Source organism: Symphalangus syndactylus, chromosome 13, assembly GCF_028878055.3.
Source record: "Symphalangus syndactylus isolate Jambi chromosome 13, NHGRI_mSymSyn1-v2.1_pri, whole genome shotgun sequence".
Classification (NCBI taxonomy): domain Eukaryota; kingdom Metazoa; phylum Chordata; class Mammalia; order Primates; family Hylobatidae; genus Symphalangus; species Symphalangus syndactylus.
Window position 1 is genome coordinate 95,796,383 of NC_072435.2, and position 22,593 is coordinate 95,818,975.

Consider the following 22,593-nt stretch of genomic DNA (forward strand, 5'->3'; position numbering starts at 1 on the left):
GACTTAGAAAAATTAGGCCGGGCACAGTGGCTCACACCTATAATCCCAGCACTTTGGGAGGCCGAGGTGAGCGGATCATCTGAGTCAGGAGTTTGAGACCAGCCTGACCAACACGGAGAAACCCCGTCTCTACTAAAAATACAAAAATTAGCCTGGCGTGGTGGTGCAGACCTGTAATCCCAGCTAATCGGGAGACTGATGTGAGAGAATCATTTGAACCTGGGAAGCAGAGGTTGTGGTGAGCCGAGATTGTGCTATTGCATTCCAGCCTGGGCAACAAAAGCAAAACTCTGCCTCAAAAAAAAAAAAAAGACTTAGAAAGATTAAGGTCAACTGTAATAGCTGGGTCGAGCAATGTGAACAAAGTCTGTCAATGCTCTTTCAGCAGGAAATGCAGTACAGCATATTGTTTTAGACATAGACTCTGGACTCGGGCCTCTATCCTACCTCAAATGACTTAGTTTCCTCATCTATAAAATGGCATGATGACACTATCTACCTCATGGGGTTGTTATAAGATTTAAACGATTGACTGAATGTTTATAAAAGTCTCACACAATAGCCACAACATCAGTAGTTTTAGCCACTATAACTTACTTTAATAATAATAATAATATTTAATAATAATAATAACTTACTTTAATAATAATAGTAATACCCCCATAGTATTCTACTATGGGTCTTCTTTTTTGTTTTTCATCTGCTGGTACCTTTTTTCTTTTTGCTTAGTATACTTTCTTTTTCCTTTAATCCTGGCTTTTATTTTCTGCCTATCCTTTTTCCCATGTAGAAAAATCGATGGGACCACCGAGGAAGAAGATAACATTGAGCTGAATGAAGAAGGAAGGCCGGTGCAGACGTCCAGGCCAAGCCCCCCACTCTGTGACTGCCGCTGCTGTGGCCTCCCCAAGCGTTACATCATTGCTATCATGAGTGGGCTGGGATTCTGCATTTCCTTTGGGATCCGGTGCAATCTGGGAGTTGCCATTGTGGAAATGGTCAACAATAGCACCGTATATGTCAATGGAAAGCCAGAAATTCAGGTTGGTATCAATCCATGGTGGAAGACTTTTCTGTTTGAGACAGGGTCTCCCTCGGTCTCCCAGGCTAGAGTACGGTGGCGCGATCTTGGCTCACTGCAGCCCCAACCTGCCAGGTTGAAATGACCCTCCCATCTCAGCATCCTCCCATTTCAGCATCTCAGATGAGTAGCTCCTCCCATCTCAGCATCTCAGCATCTCAGATCAGTAGCTGAGACTACAATCCTGAGGAAACTGTTGACTGCAGCTGTGTCAATACTTTGCTCCTTGAGAGAAAGCCCTGCAATTCCTTCAGTGATATGACAAAAATGGAGAGTGGCTACTTGTGCTGGGCACTGTGCAAAGTGATGGGGATAGAAAGGTGAACGACCTAGACTGGGCCCTGTCCTCATTGAGACAAGTAAGTGATGACAGTTTGAGGGGGTAGGTGCTGTGCTGGAGGTACACAGGATGCTCGGGCTCATAGGAGAGGGCCCAGCCCAGACTTCGCTATTGTGAACAAATTCCCAAAGTGATGGCTGGACTAGGCAAAGAGGGTGTGGTGTGGTGGGAAGAAGAATGTTTGAAGAAAAAGGTACTGTGAAGGACTGTAAGAAAGAGACAGAGAGAGAGAGAGAGAGAGTGTACACATGCTATGTAGGTATATTTTAGGAACTGAAACAGGAGCTCATCATCTTTTCTGTGTCATGGACTCCTGGAGATGACTAATGAACCTTTGCCAAAGTAATGTTTTAAGTTCTTAGAATAAAACACAAAGGATGACAAAAGAAGCCAATTATATTAAAATATAAATACCAAAACATTTAAAAATCACGTTTGTGACATAGAAACATATGGGCTTCTTTAGTAGTACATCAGTGACAAAATCTAGCATCGGCTCTAACATTCACTGTGATTTTAAGTTGGAACGTAAGCCATTGTTGGAAATAGTGGCCATGACTGTAATACGATTTGAACATATTTACGATTTCCACGTGGGACAGAGTCATAGGTACTAGTCATATGACTGTGGCTTGTTGCCTACATTCATAATGGTAGAAAATGCTAAATTTTGGTTAAGAGTGAAAATAAAGATGCATGTTTTTTTCCCATCCAAGTTCTCAGATGCACAGGATTTCATCAACAGACTCCAGGTTGAGAACTCCCAGCGATTGGGTAGAGCACGTTGAGGTGGAGGCAGCGAAATAAATAGGGGGCTGATCATCCACAGCCTGGTAGGCATGTAGCAAGGGGCTGCAAGCATGGAATGATCACATCTGTGCTCCAGATTAGTCACTGCCCCATCACAGGGGGCCAGATTGAGGTGAGATAGGAATGGAGGCCACAGGGCCAGTTCAGAGGCCATCATAGTTATAAGCAAGGATACTTCAAAGTGACTTAAATAGTATTGTTTTAGGAATCACTGGAAACATAAAATCTGGTTTGCTGCTTAAACGATAGACCTAGAGAAGTACTGAGGTTATGGGGGAAAAGAAACAAACAAAAATGTCTGCCCAGTGGACACCCCATAAATGCATGTTTCATCGTACTAAACTCACACACTGCAATGACTCATGCAGAAATCCGTTCATTTGCAGAGAGACATTTAATAGTCCTCTGGTCCCTCCCTCTATTTGAAGAAACATTTAGATCACAGTTTTTTGAACTAGTGTCTGAGAAATCACTGCGCTGCAGGCTGTGCCATGAAGAAGGCAGTGTGAGACCTGGAGCCTGTACCGTGCTGTGTCCTATGAGACTTTCCAAGAGGGAGACGTGGTAGGCAGTATTTCCTGGACTGACTTGATCATAGAATGCTCTCTTTCATGCCGTATCTATTAGTATCATCTGGCACAGTCTCCTGCCAGGCACTGGTTTGAGAAAATTTGATTTCAATCTGTCAAAAAGAAGTCTTTAGTTGGTCTGTAAGCTATTTGTTTTTGCTTTTCTCAAACCAAGAGATTATTCTGCCAGAGGAAAACAGCACCATGGAGATCCTCCTAACTAGGCTCTATTTGATGCCACAGCCAAATCTGTCCTAAAAGGATATCCTGTCTTTTGTGGGCTGTGGGGATAGAGGTAGAAGGGCATATCATGCATTTTTAAAATAAAGAATGATGTATATTTGCAAGGTTTCAGATGTGTATCACATGCATTCTTTCAGCCTTTTGTGAGCAAGACCAGCTAATTAAAACTTGTCTGCTGAGGCCCAGATCAAAATGAGATGCTGTTTTGCATTTGTTTGTTGCCTGAAAAGATAGACCTCGGTCAATAGAGTCTGCTCTGAGGCATATGCAAAAGACATTTTGATAAACCCGAGGAACAATGCTAGTGTGCGCTCTCTGGTTTCTACGGCTGTGCCCTCTGGAGTCTTAGAGAAACTGATTAAAATCTGAAATATGGTTTAAATTTTTTTCCTCTGGACTCAGGAGTAGGGATTTAGTATCAGTAACTCTAGCACAGCTCTAATTTATAGCAGATTATTTCTCTTGTCCACCTAGAACAAAGCTTAGATATCAACTGAGCATGTTCAACCAAATGACAAATACTTTGCTAATCGTATTAAAAAAGGCTCTGAATGGCTGGTATGTTTGTTTGGTTTTTCTGTTTTAAGGGAAAAACTAGATATTTGGCACTGAGATATATTTAAATCTTTATTTCAAAAGAAGGAGAGAAATAAGCAGTATGAATAGGTAGATCTTTCAAATATGTGGCATATATTCTACAAGGGGTATGAAGAGTGATTTTAACTAATGCGTGAACACTTTTTTTTTTTTTGAAACGGTATCTCTGTTGCCCAGGCTTCAATGAAGTGGTGTGATCATAGTTCACTGCAGCCTTGACCTCCTGGGCTTAAGTGATCCTTCCACTTCAGTTTCCGAGTAGCTGGCTCCACAGGCTCATGCCACCATTCCTAACTAATTTAAAAAAATTTTTTTAGAGATGGGATCACGCCATGTTGCCCAGGCTGATCTCAAACTCCTGGCCTCAAGGGATCCTCCTGCCTTGGCCTCCCAAAGTGCTGGGACAAGCATGCACCACTGTGCCTGGCCCATATTTTAAATTTAATGGTTACGAGTTAAAACATGTGAACTCTTAGAAAAGTGTTTGGCATATAGTAAGAAAAAAAAAATGACCGAAGTTTGAGAAACTTGTGATTTTGTTTTCTCATTACTCTCAGGAAAAGTCCAAAGTTCTTCCCATGGATCATGGGCCCTGTAGGATTCAGAGCATGGGCTTTGGAACTGGCCAGACCTGGTTTTAATGAGCTCTGGGACCTTGAATAAGTTGCCCTTGTGTCCTGGTCAGAGATTGCTGGTTGCGAAGAAGAGAAGTGCAGTGAAACTGGCTAGAGTTAAAAGGGGATTATTGGGGCCCGGCATGGTGGCTCACGCCTATAATCCCAGCAATTTGAGAGGCCAAGGTGGGTGGATCACCTGAGGTCAGGAGTTCTAGACTAGCCTGGCCAACATGGTGAAACCCCATCTCTACTAAAAACTACAAAAAATTTAGCCAGACATGGTGGCGCACACCTGTAGTCCCAGCTACTTGGGAGGCTGAGGCAGGAGAATCCTGGGAGTTGGAGGTTGTGGTGAGTCCAGATGTGTGAGACTCTGTGTAAACAAACAAACAAACAAACAAAAAATGGTAGTGGGGATTATTGTAGGGCTGTAAGAGGATCTCGTGAAAGCCAAGGGCAGAAAGCAGGTCTGTGGTGTATGTTTGTGCAGTCTGCACCCAGGACACAGAAGCCAGCCTGAGGTGGGGCTGAAACCCAGGCTGTCCTCCACCCTGAGGTGGGAAGGAAGTCTTTATGTAATTCTTTCTGAGGCCGCAGGACAGGCCCTGCCAGAAGTGCTGAATGGAGCTTTCCCTCATGGGAACTAGAGAAGCCTTTGCTAAGGTCTCCAGCTTGCTTGCCCCACAGAGTCTTTCATCTGCTTTTCTTGGAGTCAGCTCCATTTTCCCTGGTACTTCATGGACTGCTTTCTTTCCTCTTCCCTGGCTTCTCACTGCCCTCCACAGTGGAAGTGACTTGAGCCTTTGTCTTGCCAGGAAGCTGATTTACTTGGCCCTGACTCTGTGACTCTGTGGGACTTATTTGGGTTCAAGAGTGCACTATTGTCTAACTAGAATCTCTACGGGTTTGGGTTGCTCTCTCTCTCTCTCTCTGTGTGTGTGTGTGTGTGTGTGAGAGAGAGAGAGAGAGAGAAAGAAAGAGAAAGAGACAGAGACACAGAGAGAGGGAGAGGCTGACTGGCTGAGCCTAGCCTATGGCTTGGCTGTCTTAAACTTTTTTTTTTTTTTTTGAGACAGAATCTTCCTCTGTTGCCCAGGCTGGAGTGCGGTGACATGATCTCGGCTCACTGCAACCTCCACCTCCCCGGTTCAAGCAATTCTACTCGTTAGGCTATCAAGTAGCTGGGATTACAGGTGCATGCCGCAACGCCCAGCTAATTTTTGTATTTTTAAAATAGAGACAAGGTTTCGCCATGTTGGCCAGGCTGGTCTTGAACTCCTGACCTCAAGTGATCTATCCACCCCGGCCTCCCAAAGTGCTGGGATTACAGGCGTGAGCCACCACACCCGACTGGCTTGGCTGTCTCTACTCAGGTGTCCAGTCAGCTGTGGTGGTCAGTGAGGGAGAATCCCATGTTGCGGGGGAAGGTGGAATCCTCTCAGAAGTGTGAGCAGACAGGAACTGACATTTCTAGAAGTTCTTTGATAACCCTCATTGCCCTTATTGTGAGATGGGAATAAAAGGACTGCTTTGAAGATTAAATAAGCTAACCTATATTAAATACCTATATTAGTTCCCTAAGGCTGCCATAACATATTACCACAAACTTGATGGCTTAAAACAATAGAAATTTATTCTCTCAGAGCTGTGGAGACCGGGTCTAAATCAAGGTGTTGGCAGCACCTCATGCCCTCTGAAGACTCTAGCAGAGAATCCTTCCTTGACTCTTCCAGCTTCTAGTGGCCGCAGCAGATCCTCGGTGTGCGACAATGTCACTCTCATCTCTGCCTCCATCTTCACGTGGACATCTTTCTGCATGTCTCCTCTTTTGTCTCAAATCTCCATCTGTCTTTCTCCTATAAGGACACTTGTCATTGCGTTTAGGGCCCAGCTGGATAGTCCAGATATCTCATTTTAAGATTCTTGCCATTTTCACATCAGCAAAGACCTTTTTTCCAGATAAGGTAGCATTTATAGGTCCGGGGGATTTGATGTGGATATCTTTTTGGGGCCATTTTTTGGCCTTTCACAATATCTGACACAGTGTTTGGTTTATTATAGTGATGGTCCATATACAGGGCCAATTTTTAAATTTTATAATTTTAATTTAATAAAATTTTTATTTAATAAAAATAAAAAATTTTATTGTGATAAGAATGCTTAACATGAGAACTACTGTTTTAAAAAACTTTTTAGTGTACAATACATTATGTTTGACTCTAAGTACAATGTTGAATAGCAGATTTCTAGAGCTTGTTTATTTTGCTTGACTGAAACTTTTTGCCCATTAATTAGTAACTCCTCATTTCCCCCTCCCCCAGCACCTGACAACCATCATTCTACTCTTTGAGTCTATGAATTTGACTATTTTAGATATGTCATGTAAGTGGAATCATGCAGTATTTGTCTTTCTGTGACTGGCTCATTTCACTGAGCATAATGTCCTCCAGGTTCATGCCAGTTGTTACATCTTGCAGAATTTTTTTTTTTTTTGAGATGGAGTCTCACTCTGTCACCCACGCTGGAGTGCAGTGGCACAATCTTGGCTCACTGCAACTTCCACCTCCCAGGTTCAAGCGATTCTCCTACCTCAGCCTCCTGAGTAGTTGGGATTACAGGCACGTGCCACCATGCCAGGCTAATTTTTATATTTTTAGTGGTGACGGGGTTTCACCACGTTGGCCAGGCTGGTCTTGAACTCCTGACCTCAAGTGATCTACCCGCCTTGGCCTCCCAAAGTGCTGGGATTACAAGCATGAGCTACTGCCCCCAGCTACATTTTCTTTATTCATCTGTCAATGGGCATTCAGGTTTTTTCCATGTCTTGGCTATTGTGAATAATGCTTCAGTGAACATGGGGGTACTGATATGTCTTTGAGATCATGATTTCAACTCTTTTGAATAAATACCCAGAAGTGGGATTGCTAAATCACACAGTAGTTCTGTTTTTAAATTTTGGAGGAACCTCTGTACTGTTTTCCATAGTGGCTGCACCCTTTCCCACCAACAGTATATAAGAGCTTTATTTTCTCTTCATCCTCACCAACACTTCTTGTTTTTTGTTTTGTTTTTGATAATAGTCATCCTAACAGGTATAAAGTGACATCTTATTGTGGTTTTGATTTGCATTTCCCTGATGATTAGTGACATTGACTGCCTCTTCATGTAGCTATTGGCCATTTATTGGTCTTCCTTGGAGAAATGTCTATCCAAGTCTTTAGTCCACTATTATGGTTTTAATGAGTCTCAAATGACAATGAAAGTCAGTTCTCAGCAGCCTAGGGGCTCTTCTTCATGTATTATTTCTTTCAGAGATTGACAGAAGCACTATTTCCCCAGAGAGAAAGGCATGAGAAAGGGATGTTGTGACTGACAATTAGCAGCTGGTTGAAGTGGGAGTTAGAGAAAGGGTCTAATTCTGCCTCTGTCTTGGATCCTCGGGTAATTCTGTGGATCTGGGCAAAGAAGTCTGGTCTCTCCTTAGCAAGAAAATAAAGTCTCTCCAAGCAATAGAAAGAATATCGTGTTTTGGGGTTAGGCAGATGAGAGGTTTTGCGTCCCCTTTTCCTTGCAAATAGTTGTATGACCTTGGACAAGTAAATTAATCTCTCTAAGCCTTAGTTTCCTCATTTGCAATTACTTCTAGGTGTTTTAAAAATTAAAGGAGGAAATCTGTAGAAAGCACCTTAGTGAAATCATATTCCACCTCTGCTCAAATTTTCCAATGGTTTTCATCTCTCTTTGTTTAAAAGCCAGAGTTCCTGTGATGTCTTAAAGAACCCTTCATCATTGTAACCTCTCTTGCATTAACACCTATTCTCTTCCTCCTCATTCATTACCCTCCAGCTGTACTGACATACTGCTTTTCCTCTGACACACAAGACACAACCCTACCTTGGGTCCCTTGCACTTGCTGTTTCTCTGCCTGGAAAGCTCACATCTCAAATGACCATATGACTTGCTCCCTTCCTTTCTTTAGGTCTTTATTTAAAATTCATCTTCTCAGTGAAGACTTTCCTGGCCATTCTATCTACAATTTACCCCACCTCACTGCCATCCAACACTTCATATTCCCTTCCCTGCTTTATTTTTTCATCTTATCACTGGTTACCATCTAACTCTGCCTGTAATTGTTTATCACCCGCTGTCTCCACTGGCATCTTCAAAAAGGCAGGAGTCACCACGGCTGTTCACTGCTGTACCCCAGTGCGTAGAACTATGTGTGTTACACAATAAACACAAAATAAAAATTTGCTGAGCTGATTTGAATTAATGATAGTTTGCTAGTTCTTTTTTACCACTGAGCTTCAACTTTCTAATTCGTAAAATGAGAAATACAGAGTATAGGCCAAAGTGACTTGGACTGTAAGCTCCTAGAGGGCAAAGACAATGCTTGTTTGAGTCTGTATTTACACTGTCCAGCACCTAACATTGCATTCAGGAGGCACAGGATGAACGTTGAACAGATGGGCGAATAAATATGTAACAACTTGTGACAGGAAAATAAGCAGTGATAAAAATCTATAAAACGTAGTATGTTGGTAATTAGGAACCCTCTTACTCCGTATTTGCATTTTGATATCAAAAAGCTTTACAAAGCCATTCATTTATTCATTCATTTGGCGAATACACACTTGTACCTTCTATGTTCCCAGGCGTTTGATTTAGGTACTAAGACTATAAGTCAAACAGGACATGGCTGCTATCTTAGAGTTTCTTGGTGCCCTGTGTGGGAAATTGACATGTGGACATCCATTCCCTGAAGACAGCACCGTGTTGGTGCCATGGCTGTGGGACCAAAGGTCTGTAAGATAAGCCCAGGAAAAAGGGACCAGTTCAATTTTGGGGATTCAGGAAGTTTCCTCCGAGGAAGGACCATTTACAATGAGTCTAAACAGAATGAGTTACTTTACCTGGGAAAGAACATGAGGAAAGGGATTCCAGCCCTAGAGAATCACATTTCCAATGGCCTAAGGGTTGTAGAAGGTTGTGTTGTTGCCATTGCCATTAGCATCGTATCAGTAATGGCTGCTAACGTTTATTGAGTCTACACTGTGTGCCAGTCGCTATCCTAATCTGTTACATGCAAAATCTCTAAGCAGAGAGATAACCTATTAGAAATATTCATGCCATTTATCCCCACACATCCTATGGGTAGGTAGAATGGGCTTTATTGTCCTCATTAAGAAATGAGGGACTTAAGACTCTAATTCTCTTTGTGCTATCACAAAACTGTTATCTGAATAATGTAGTAAATAACTTAGTAGCCCCCTCAAAACCCCATTTTTTGTTTTATTCACAAGCTATTTTATTTTCTCCTTAGCATTCATTGCTATTTTGTGTTTTCTCTCTCTGTGTATATACATATATACACACACATTATATATATTTTATATGTATATATACACACACACACATTAGATATATGTATTTTTAGAGACAGGGTCTTGCTCTGTCACTCACACTGGAGTACAGTGGTGTGTTTGTAGCTTACCTTAACCTTGACCAACTCCTGGGTTCCAGGGATCCTCCTACATCAGCCTCCTGAGTAGCTAGGACTACAGGCACACACCACCGCACCTTGCCAGGTTTGTATTATTATTATTATTATTATTATTATTATTATTATTTTTGAGATGGAGTCTCTCTCTGTCACCCAGGCTGGAGTGTAGTGGCGTGATCTTGGCTCATTACAACCTCTGCCTCTTGGGTTCAGGTGATTCTCCTGCCTCAGCCTCCCAAGTAGCTGGGATTACAGGCGCCTGCCACCACACCCAGCTTATTTTTATATTTTTAGTAGAGATGGGGGTTTCACCTTGTTGGCTAGGCTGGTCTCGAACTCCTGACCTCAAATGATCCATCCACCTCTATCTCCCAAAGTGCTGGGATTACAGGCGTGAGCCATTGCACCTGGCCTAGCTGGCTAGATTTTTAATTTTTTGTAGAGATGGGGTCTTGCCACGTTGCCCAGGCTGGTCTTGAGCTCCTGGCCTCAAGTAATCCTCCTGCCTAGGCCTTCCAAAGCATTGGGATTATAGGTGTGAGTCACCATGACCATTAATATAAATACATATATATTTAAATTTGTACATAATCTCTTATTAGAAGGTGAAATCCATGAGAGCAGGGACTTTTTTGTTTGTTTGTTGTGTTTTGTTTTGTTTTGAGATGGAGTCTCGCTCTGTTGCCCAAGCTGGAATGCAGTGGTGCGATCTCAGCTCACTGCAAATTCCATCTCCCAGGTTCACGCCATTCTCCTGCCTCAGCCTCCTGAGTAGCTGGGACTACAGGCGCCCACCACCATGCCCAGCTAATTTTGTTTTGCATTTTTAGTAGAGATGGGGTTTCACCGTGTTAGCCAGGATGGTCTCGATCTCCTGACCTTGTGATCCACCCGCCTCGGCCTCCCAAAGTGCTGGGATTACAGGCGTGAGCCACTGCGCCCAGCTGGTTTTGTTTTTTAAGATGGGGTTTCACTCTGTTGCCCAGGCTGGACTGCGTTGGCACTATCTTGGCTCACTGCAGCCTTGACCTCCTAGGCTCAAGCCATCTTCCCACCTCAGCCTCCTAAATAACTGGGACTACAGGCACACACCACTATGCCTGGCCCAGGACTTTTGCTTGCTGCTATCCCCAAGTATGTAAGATGCCCTCCATAAATATGTGTTGAATAAATGAAAAAAGAAAGACCTCATGAGGTTATTATTGTGTAGGCTCATTGGTGAAAAATGGTTGTCAGCCTTTTTCTAACAAGCACAACTATATCTGATTTCTCGTTTCCAGACAGCACAGTTTAACTGGGATCCAGAAACAGTGGGCCTTATCCATGGATCTTTTTTCTGGGGCTATATTATGACACAAATTCCAGGTGGTTTCATTTCAAACAAGTTTGCTGCTAACAGGTAAGATAAATTGATATAACATGATACAAACCAATGAAATGTGGCTTTGTACCTATAAATTCTGCATAGCTGGCTCTCAATTTGGGGGTGCAGAATGAAAAACAGGAGCCATTTGGATAGATGCAATTCACAGATACTGATCCCAAATGACCCTGATCTGAATTTATTTTTATTTTTATTTTTGAGCTGGTGTCTCACTCTGTCACCCAGGCTGGAGTGCAGTGGTGTGATCCTGGCTCACTGCAACCTCTGCCCCCCCCCCTCCCTTGCCCCACTCGGCATTCAAGCAACTCTGGTTCCTCAGCCTCCTGAACAGTTGGGATTACAAGTGTGCACCACTACACCCAGCTAACTTTTGTATTTTTGGTAGAGACGAGGTTTCACTGTGTTGGCCAGGCTGATCTCAAACTCTTGACCCCAAGTGATCTACCCGCCTTAGCCTCTCAAAGTACTGAGATTACAGGCATGAGCCACCAGCACCCAGCCAAGAGTTTCTTTTTATTTCGTTTTTCATCCAATTAAATTTACCTTGTAACTCTTCAAGTGATTATGTGGTAAAAAGAGCAATCAACTCTGAGTCAGGAGAAATGGTTCCTGTCCCCTAATTGGATCACTGGGTGACCTCTATTGAGTCACTTTCCTTCCCTCCCTGGGCCTCAGTTTCTTCATCTCTGAAATGAAACATTGGACTAGATTGTATTTCAGTTCCCCTTGACCAGTGACATTCTGTAATCTTATGTTAATATCACCCAGTACCATAAAGGTTTTCTCAGATGAATGGTGAGGGCTTGCCTCTAGACTGCAAGATGTGTCTCTAATGTCCTTGAGACTCTGTAGTGGGTGTTTGAGCAATTAAAAGTACCCAAGAACAGAGTGAGTGGTCTCAAGAAGCAGTGAGTTCTCTGTCACCGGAGGTATTCAAGCAGAGGAGGATGGCCACTTGGGGGAGATGTTGTAGAGTGTATCATGTATTAGAAAAGGAGTGAACTAAATCTCTCCAGGTCCCTTCCAATTGTATTTCCCATATGACTTTCCATAAATGGATTTCATGAAGTGCATTCCATTTTAAAAAAGTGTTTTTTTTTCAAATTCTAAAGCATAACTCATTAGATAGTTGTGAAAACAATATAATGATTTACCAATTATCATTTTTAAAAAAGAAAGAGAGAAATAGAAGAAAAGATAATCAAATGGAATAAAATAGAATAGAAAATATCTGAATGCATTGCACATAAGGGTAAATATTGGTTTTTGAGACTCGTTTCAGTTACATTTGTATGTATGAGTATGGACTGGGTTGCAATATAAAATATATTTTGTTTATGGGTTAAGGTAAAAAAAATTGGAAGCCACTAACATAAGATCTAAATAGGAATAAGCATATATTTATTTAGGTGCTTGTCTAATTTATGTCTTTTATTTATTGTTACTTACCTATTGTATTCTTTTTAAAAAGTGATAAAATATTGGTTGCTGTGATTTCCTGGGTTACTGCTTACACCTCTGCCTTGAAAAAAATCACACATAATATAATTTCCCAGCACATAAAAAGAGTGGAAACATCATCAACATATGTGAGAGGGGAAGAAAATGCTGCTTGCTCTCTTTTCCAAGGGCACCCTGGGCTGGCCAGGGAATGGGAGCTAAGACAGGTACACAACCTGTCTTGTGCTTGGCTGGTCCCAGGACATACAATGCTTCTTGGATAGTCAGTGTTTCCTTCTGGTAAACTGAGAGCAGCTCTGGGAAGCAGGAAACAACCTCAAACATACAGTAACAGTCAGAAAAGGTCAGTCAGTGGGGAACCAGGCAGGATGGTAGGTCTCTAGCAAGCTTACCTGAACCTGGCCAATCTCCAACTTTTCAGGACATCACCCAGGCAGGACATCCCTGTGCCGCCAAAAATGTGTTCACAGTTGGTCCAGGGGCCAGAGCTTGGGAATCAAAGAAGCCCAAGAGTCTAGCTTGGGGTACACTAGACCCTAACACATCTATTTCTCCAAATTACAGGTGCCAGTCACCACGCCTGGCTAATTTTTTGTATTTTTAGTAGAGATGGGGTTTCGCCATGTTGGCCAGGCTGGTCTCAAACTCCTGAACTCAGGTGATCCACCCACCTCAACCTCCCAAAGTGCTGGGATTACAGGCATCATCTTTCCACAGGTATCTTTCCTGAACTGTTAGGTTTGCTTCTGGTGCTTAGCTGAAGTGCCACATCCATCAGCGGGCCTGCCGAATAACACGGTGCTTTGGTCCCTCAGGGTCTTTGGAGCTGCCATCTTCCTAACATCGACTCTAAACATGTTCATTCCCTCTGCGGCCAGAGTGCATTACGGATGCGTCATGTGTGTCAGAATTCTGCAAGGTTTAGTGGAGGTAGGAGATACTTTCCTTACAGTTTTTGACGTTGCTAGAGACAGCACAGTCCTTTAGAAAATTCAGTTTCTGAAGAAAATCCCCTTTACTCAGTTTTTTCTATATTTTCTTCCTTTTCCTGCTATTTTCATTCTCTGGTAATGGCTAAAATTTCAAGAATGTTAATTAAAATGCCTTGTGTGATTTTACATTTATGAACAATAAAGGACCCTTCCATAATGATCTTAGAGATAATCTAACCCGACCCTCTTCATTTTAATAGATAGTGAAACTGAAGCCCAAATCTACAGTTCACATAGCAAAGGCTCATTCCACCAAAACAATTTAAGTGGATGCATTAATAAATCTGTACATTTTCAAGGGTGTAGTCTGATGCAGAGATTTAATTCAGTGAAGGAGGCAGCATGATGTGGAGCCAGAAGGTAAATATTTTGGACTTTACAGGCCATACAGTGTCTGTCGCACCTACTCAACCCTGCTGTAGTAGTGCAAAAGCAGCCAGAGACAATATGGAAACGAATGGGCATGGTTACATTCCAATTAAACATTTTACAAACTGAAATTTGAATTTCATATGATTGTTGTGTGCCATTAAATATTATTATTCTTTTGATCTTTTTCTCATCATTTAAAGTGTAAAAAACATTCTTAGCTTGTGGGCTATACAAAAACAGATGGTGAATCAATTGGCCCGTAGTTTGCCAACCCCCGATATACAGCAATGTTTCCCAAACACAGTCATTCACCTCTGACCTTCATCAGTTCGTTATGCCCATGTACAACTTGTACTATTATTTGCCTATTGTTTGCCCCTAGATCGACTCATTTAAAACAAAAACAAAAGATACTTATTATTCTAAGAAATAACATCTTTGAAATCATGGGGTTTGATGTGCTAGTTACATCTTTTCCTTTTTTTTTTTTTTTGAGATAGAGTCTCGCTCTGTTGCCCAGGCTGAAGTGCAGTGGCGCGATCTCGGCTCATTGCAACATCTGCCTCCCAGGTTCAAGCGATTCTCCTGCCTCAGCCTCCTGAGTAGCTGGGACTACAGGTGCCAGTCACCACACCTGGCTAATTTTTTGTATTTTTAGTAGAGATGGGGTTTCACCATGTTGGCCAGGCTGGTCTCGAACTCCTGACCTCAGGTGATCCACCCACCTCAGCCTCCCAAAGTGCTGGGATTACAGGTGTGAGCCACCACACCCAACCACTAGTTACATCTTTTTCAAAGCATACATATATATATATATATATATAGAGAGAGAGAGAGAGAGTATAATTATATATAAATTTAATTATATATAGATTAATTATAACATACATACTAGTGTATATATATAACATATATACATGTATATACATTATATATGTTATATATATACACGTATATATGTTATATATATACATGTATATATGTTATATATATATATATACACACACTAGTATGTATGTTATAATTAAGAATGTTATAATTAAGAATGTAAGTTGTTATATCATTTCAAATCCAACTCTAGTCCCACTAGAGGGACATATACTGCACTTTGGATGTATCCGTGTGGTGGAAAGAACACGATATTAGCATCCATGAAGACTAAATTTTAGTCACTTAATGGCCCTGAGCCTCAGGCTCTGTATCTTGAAATGAGAGGACGGACCAACTGATCGTGGAAGGCTCTTCCTACACTGATAGTCTATGATAATATGAAATATAAATATGAAGACCTTTTCCCCATCTCCTACCATGCTTACATGTGAACTGTATTTGAATTTCAGCATCTGTACTGTGAGTCAAAATAGCTGAATCATGCTGTTTAGTGTATGTCTTAGTCCATTTGGGCTTCTACAGAATACCATAAACTGGGTAGGTTATAAATAAAATAATTTTTTTTTTTTTAGACAGAGTCTCACTGTGTCACCGAGGTTGGAGTGCAGTGGCGTGATCTCGGCTCACTGCAACCTCCGCCTTCCAGGTTCAAGTGATTCTTCTGCTTCAGCCTCCTGCATAGCTGGGATTACAGGTGCATGCCACTACACCTGGCTAATTTTTGTATTTTTTGGTAGAGACGGGATTTCGCCATGTTGGCCAGGCTGGTCTCGAACTCCTGACCTCAGGTGATCCTCCCACCTCAGCCTCCCAAACTGCTGGGATTACAAGCATAAGCCACCGCCCCTGGCCTTTTTTTTTTTTTGACAGAGTCTCGCTCTGTTGCCCAGGCTGAAGTGCAGTGGTGCAATCTCAGCTCACTGCAACCTCTGCCTCCCGGGTTCAAGTGATTCTCGTGCCTCAGCCTCCCAGGTAGTTGGGATTACAGGCATGCACCACCATGCCCAACTAGTTTTTGTATTTTTAGTAGAGTTAGGGTTTCATCATGTTGGCTAGGCTGATCTTGAACTCCTGGCCTCAAGTGATCCGCCCACCTCGGCCTCTCAAAGTGCTGGGACTACAGGCGTGAGCCACTGCTCCTGGCCTAGAAATGTATTTCTTACAGTTCTGGAGGCTGAGGAGTCAAAGATCAAGGTGCTGGCAGATGGGTGACTTGGGAGGGCCAGCTTCTTGGTTCATAAACATCTACCTTCTCTGTGTCTGCTCATGGCAGAAGGAATGAGGGAGCTCTCTGGAGTTTCTTTTATAAGGCACTAATCTCATTCATGAGGGCTACACCCTTATTACTTAGTCACTTCCCAAAGGTCCATCTCCAAATACCATCACATTGGGAATTAGGTTTTAACATAGGAATTTGGTGGGGACACAAACATTCAACCTACAACAGTGTCTATAAATTGGGCTTTTATATTGTAGCCTGTGTGAAGAAGCAGCATCCATATTTTAAACACAAGCAGAAACTAGAGTCAAATCAACTAATCTATTTTCAACTCTTCTGCCAGGGTGTGACCTACCCAGCCTGCCATGGGATGTGGAGTAAGTGGGCACCACCTTTGGAGAGAAGCCGACTGGCCACAACCTCTTTTTGTGGTGGGTGTATTAGAATCATAACAAATTTTATTTATGAATGCTTTTTTTTGGGTTCATGTGGTGGCTTACGCCTATAATCTCAGCACTTTAGGGAGGCCGAGGCAGGAGGATCACTGGAGCCCAGGAGTTCAGGACCAGCCTGGGCAATATAGTGAGACTTTGTCTTAAAAAAAAAAAAAATTAGCCGAGCATGGGGGTGTGTGCCTGGGGTCCTAGCTACTAGGGAGGCTGAGGCAGGAGGACTGCTTGAACCTGGGAGGTTGAGGCTGCAGTAAGCTGTGATGGCCCAGCACTCCAGCCTGAGTGACAGAGTGAGAACTTGTCCCTAAAAATAAAAAATAAAAAAGAAAGGAATGCTTTTTTGGCTTCAAGTAACTGAAAACCCTACTAAGGGCCTTAAAATGAGTCTATTTATTTTATATAACAGAATTCTAAAGGTGAGTGGTTGCCTAGTGTTGGTTCTGCTGCTCAAAAATCCATCCAGGGCCTAGGCATGTTCTGACTTTCTACTCTGCTATCCCCAGAGATAGCTTTTTATTTACTCTTGTGCTTATTCCATCTGTCCCTTTCATCAGGAAAACAAAAGCTTTCCCAAAGCCCCCTACCAACCTTCCACTTTAATTTCTTTGGCCCTAACTGTATCATATGCTTTTCTAACTGCAGAGGAGGCTAGGCAAGCAGATGCCTAGTTTCACCAGCCTCTTCAGGAGTGAAGGAGAAGGGAGAAAGGGTTGGAAGTGGTTGTTGGATTAGCCAACAAATGACATTTGCTAAGGACAAAAGTGGAAAGATGGGATCATCAAGCATCCCACACCTCTTCTTTTTATATGAAACTAAAGTTCGGTGACTTGCCCAAGATCATGGAGCTAAAACGAGACCTGACTTTTGATCTGGAAATTTCCTTACTTCACACTCCTACCACGTACACATTGTCATATAGACATGTAAATTAATTTTTGTCATTATATCCCAGATAATAAGAAGTAGAGACCATCCATCTTATCTGAAAGTAAATGAGTAGCCCCCAAGTAGTATGTGACTTTAATTCCTGCATCTCCAAACTTCACCTTGCTGAGGTTGCCATCTCCAAGCTACCCCTGTGGGACGGGCCTCTCTAGGTGTGGCTGGGTCCCTAGGTATCAGTCAACAACAGAACAACAACAGCACATGCTGCTGCCATCAACACAGTGGTAAATGTGTTGGGGGAAGGGGCCCATGAAGGTAGAAGTACCTTAGACCAGCCAGGCACGGTGGCTCGCTCCTGTAATCCCAGCACTTTGGGAGGCTGAGGTGGAGGATTGCTTGAACCTCAGAGTTTGAGACCAACCTGGGCAACGTGGTGAAACCCAATCTCTACCAAAAATACAAAAAATTAGCTGGGCGCGGTGGCTCATGCCTGTTGTCCCAACTACTCAGGAGGCCAAGGCGGGAGGATAGCTTGAGCCCGAGGTGGAGGTTGCAGTGAGCCGAGATCACACCATTGTACTCCAGCCTGGGTGACAGAGGAAGACCCCGTCTCAAAAAAAAAAAAGTACCTTAGACCACAAAAGTCACAATGTGGCCTAGGCAGTGTGAATTACAGCTTAGGTCTGTCTGATTTTCAAGCTAGCACACCTTTCCTAAGATATTCTTCTTTGCTAAAGGGAGAAATATAGCTTTCTATTTATTTCTCATATGTTTTACTCTTCCTCTTCCTACTGGTCTTTTACCTCCTTGAAATAATAATAAAGTAATCCTGAGAATGTGGTGTGAGGTATTCACCGCTATGCCTACTTTGTGCCTAGTTGGGAATTGCATGCTCAGCTGAGATGTCTTTACATATTCAGTGTCTCTTGTCCTTAGAAACCATCTCCATCCGCTCATTTGCAGTTTAAGAGCATCTCCATCCCTACTACTGCGCTTATACCAACTTAGAAGAGGATAAGACTCACCCCAGCTAGCCTTGTGGCTTGTTAGATCCTTGACCTTACTTTCTTTGGATGGTTTATTTGTAAGACCTTTCGTTTTGATTTGCCAGCAAAATGAGAATGACTAGCAGCCACTCCCCATTCTTAGTGTGTTTTTATAGCCCTAAAAGGGCTGATTTAAGAAATGGTTTGACTCTCAAGGAAAGTTACCTGATCAAGGACACAGGCCTCATTACATGTCCCAGCTAAGGTGTGGCCTTGGTTTCAAAGAACAGCCAAAGGAAAATGTTAAAGAAGGAAACCCAGGCTTGGAGTGAATCAATTCTTAATCTTAAAAGATATTGGAGTTAGAAGGGATTCTAGAAAACATCCAGTGGTATGGTTTGGCTCTGTCCCCACCCAAATCTCATCTTGTAGCTCCCATAATTCCCATGTGTTATGGAGGGACCTGGTGGGGGATGATTGAATCATGGAGGTGGGTCTTTCCTGTGCTTTTCTCGTGATAGTGAATGGGTCTCATGAGATCTGATGGTTTTAAAAATGGGAGTTTCTCTGCACAAGCTCTCTCTTTGCCTGCCGCCATCCACGTAAGATGTGACTTGCTCTTCTTTGCCTTTTGCCGTGATTGTGAGGCCTCCCCCGCCACATGGAACTCTGAGTCCAATTAAACCTCTTTCTTTTGTAAATTGCTCAGACTTGGGTTTGTCTTTATCAGCAGCATAACATCAGACTAATACATACAGTTACAACCCATTGTTTTATAGTTGAGGAAACTGAGGCTGAGGGAGGAAAAAAAGATTTAAATTCTTACAGCTAGTGAGGGCAGAACCAGGGCCTCTTTCTCACCCCCAGTTCTGTTCTTTCTTTCGCATACCATTCAACAATCATCTGAGGCCCAGGGGACTGAGCTGCAGTCTGCTCCCCAGGGCAATCTGGGAGCAGCTGGGGGCAGCTGCAGTAAGGGCTGAGTGCCCTGTTGTTTGCTCAAGGGGCTGTGTCTAATAGGAACTGACATTGGAGAATGTCCAAAAGGATGAGGAAGATTTTTTTCTGATAGAAAAGAAGGGTGGTTTAGGTCACATTGTGTATTAGTCTGTTTTCACATAAATATAAAGAACCACCTGAGACTGGGTAGTTTATAAAAGAAAGAGGTTTAATCAACTCACGGTTCTGCATGGCTGGGGAGGCCTCAGGAAACTTACAATCACGGCAGGAGGCAAAAGGGGAGGCAAGGCACGTCTTACATGGTGACAGGAGAGAGAGAGAGTGAAGGGTAAAGTGCCACATGTTGAAACCATCAGATCTCATGAGATTTCACTCACTATAATAAGAACAGCACGGGGGGGAAATCTGCCCCCATGACCCAGTCACCTCCCCCTGGGTTCTTCCCTCAACGCATGGGGATTACAATTTGAGATGCGATTTGGGTAGGGACACAGAGCCAAGCCATATCACATTGTAAAGTTTCCTCAATGAAAGAATGCTTGTTACTATGTAAGGGGAATTATCAGCTGCTTTTGAGTGAAGGAGGCATGGCTGAATGATTAAATAAGAGTAAGGGCTTTGGGGTTCCACAGACCTGGGCTCCTGTCCTGTGACTTGTCTCTTCTACCTGTGTGACCTCAGGCAATCCACCTCCCCTCCCCCAGCCTGGCTTTCTCCTTATAAAATGGGGGTCATATTGGTATCTACCTTGTCAGGTTGAAGGAGGGTTAAACAAAGTCATGGGTACAGCATACTTAGCATGGTACTAGGCGCCCAGAAAGCACTCAGTGCATCTTTGTTAGTGGGGGTTATTCTCTAACGGCCCCTGTCCCAGGCATTCTTTTGCATTACTTAAACCAGGCTCACCCACCCCACCTCCCAGGGTATGTGGCCTGGGGATGAAGGCCACCCTATCTTGACACACAGCAGAGTCAGACCTGCAGCCCATTCTCAACACATGCCTGGAGTGCTCACCTTATTGGCTTGAGGAACCCTGAGATTGTTTGTTTTTTGAGTGTGTTGTCATTCTGTACATGATAATAGCGGTAATAGCTGGCATTTGTGTAACCCTTTATAGCTTACAAAGCATCTTCACATACATGGTTTATTTGAACCTCAAAACAACCCCTTGAGATGGATATTTCATTCCCATCTTATCTCTGAGGAAAATGAATCTCTTGACTTCCTCGGGTGTCATGATGTTCAGATTCCGGATCTCAGGCTGGGCCTTTCACCGAGGGTCAGGCCCACCTTGGAAAGATGTGATTTAATCTATTTCTCTAGAAGATCTCCAACCTCCCATTTCCTAAACATCTTCCTTAGCATCAAATTCTGGGATATAGAATTTCCTGTCACCACTTACTTTTTCTGAAGCAAGAGTTTTTTCATTCACAGCCCAGGGGGAGTCTCAGACAGTAACTTTTTCTTTCAGCTAATAACTCCCAATAATGGGAGGTCACAGGGCTCATGTTTCCCTACCAGATGTCCAGAGAGGTCAGTTCACTGCCTCTAGTCACAATTATCTTGTCTAGACAAGATAAACATTCACATACAGGTAAGCATTTGCAAGGTTAAATTTTACAAAGTAAGAAATACATGTAAAAATGTACCCATTCAGGAGCTGAATGGAGACAGCAGCCCTCTTGCCATCTGGAATTTAATTGTTCACCCCTCACTTTTTTTTTTTTTTTTTTTTTTGAGACACAGTCTTGCTCTGTCGCCCAGGCTGGAGTGCAGTGGTGAGATCTTGTCTCACCGCAACCTCTGCCTCCCGGGTTCAAGTGATTCCTGTGCCTCAGCCTCCCAAGTAGCTGGGATTACAGGTATGCGCCACCATGCCAGGATAATTTTTTGTATTTTTAGTAGAGATGGGGTTTTGCTATGTTGACCAGTCTGGTCTTGAACTCCTGGCCTCAAGTGATCTGCTTGCCTCAGCCTCCCAAAGTGTTAGGATTACAGGCATGAGCCACCATGCCTGGCAACCGTCTCCGTTTTATTTATTTATTTTTTTAAATCAAGACTTAAAAATCATGACGTTTTAAATAATTCAATATCCCTCATTTAAAGATCTGGATGAGAATCCTCCCAGTCCTCCTAAGCAAATTTTGTATGTTCCTTTGCTTGCTCTTTTTAGCATCCAATATTGTGCCTGGTTGAATTTTCAAAATTTCTCTTAGATTTTTTTCATGTTCTGATTCCATTCTCTCATGTAATTCCAAACAGTGGTGCTGGAGCAATCTTTGTCTAAATCCTGTGTGGTCTCTGGATGAAGTTAAAGGGCATCTTGGTGACCTTTCTCTCCTGAAAGCCCTGTTCTATGGCACACTGGGAGTTTGCCTGTCTCTCTGCACGGAGGCAGTCTGACTCCTGCTCAGTTTGATTAATTCCTGACTTTACCATATGAATTCTAAATGAGCTGAAAAGGCTTGCATGATGATTGGTCAGATTCCCTCAATCTTTTCTTGTTCCAGGTTCCTATGCAGGGGCAGTTGTTGCCATGCCCCTGGCTGGGGTGTTGGTGCAGTACATTGGATGGTCCTCTGTCTTTTATATTTATGGTGAGTGATTTGACTTCACAAGTTCACATGTGACTCATAGAGATGGTATTTTACTGCATATGGGTTTGGCTCAGAGTTCCTTACATCAAAATAGAGATTACTAAAACAAGTTTATTGTATAAATGGAATACTTTATCTATGATTTGATTAATGTTTATATTAAAGTTGACCTAAAAAAATAAGCAGAACATTGTCTTTCTTTAAATACCAGTTAACAACAAGAGGAATGTCAACAAAATACTTTCCCCTAGCTAAACATACTGCCATTTGGAAATATTGTAAAGATCATTTTGTAGTTCATAAATGTGATAATTGGGTGTTCACATGCGTGTGTGAGTTGTTTGAGTCCCTCAAACCTTGTTACAACATTGGTACATTACCCATTTTACATGAAAAAAATACATATGGTAAAAATTGAAAAATTTAGAAATGGAAGAAAATGAGACCATATAACCCAGCCTTTTCTTTTTTAACTGCAGGCATATTTGGGATTATTTGGTACATGTTTTGGCTGTTGCAGGCCTATGAGTGCCCAGCAGCTCATCCAACAATATCCAATGAGGAGAAGACCTATATAGAGACAAGCATAGGAGAGGGGGCCAACATGGTTAGTCTAAGTGTAAGTATAAAAAGT

General features: G+C 42.6%; 1 protein-coding gene and 1 non-coding gene across 3 annotated transcripts in view; both read left to right on the top strand.

The window, feature by feature from the left end:
* SLC17A8 (solute carrier family 17 member 8) overlaps nt 1-22,593 on the top strand; it is a 65,026-nt gene that overhangs the window by 22,742 nt on the left and 19,691 nt on the right. For both annotated transcript variants that reach the window (XM_055237461.1, XM_055237462.1), the window contains exons 2-7: nt 791-1,043; nt 11,041-11,159; nt 13,421-13,535; nt 16,423-16,510; nt 21,873-21,959; nt 22,439-22,578. In XM_055237461.1, coding sequence (XP_055093436.1) covers nt 791-1,043; nt 11,041-11,159; nt 13,421-13,535; nt 16,423-16,510; nt 21,873-21,959; nt 22,439-22,578 — 802 coding nt within the window. The remainder of the gene's footprint in view (nt 1-790; nt 1,044-11,040; nt 11,160-13,420; nt 13,536-16,422; nt 16,511-21,872; nt 21,960-22,438; nt 22,579-22,593) is intronic.
* On the top strand, nt 22,244-22,349 carry LOC129461370 (small nucleolar RNA U13). Its single transcript, XR_008650518.1, has one exon. It is a non-coding gene; the product is annotated as a small nucleolar RNA U13 (small nucleolar RNA).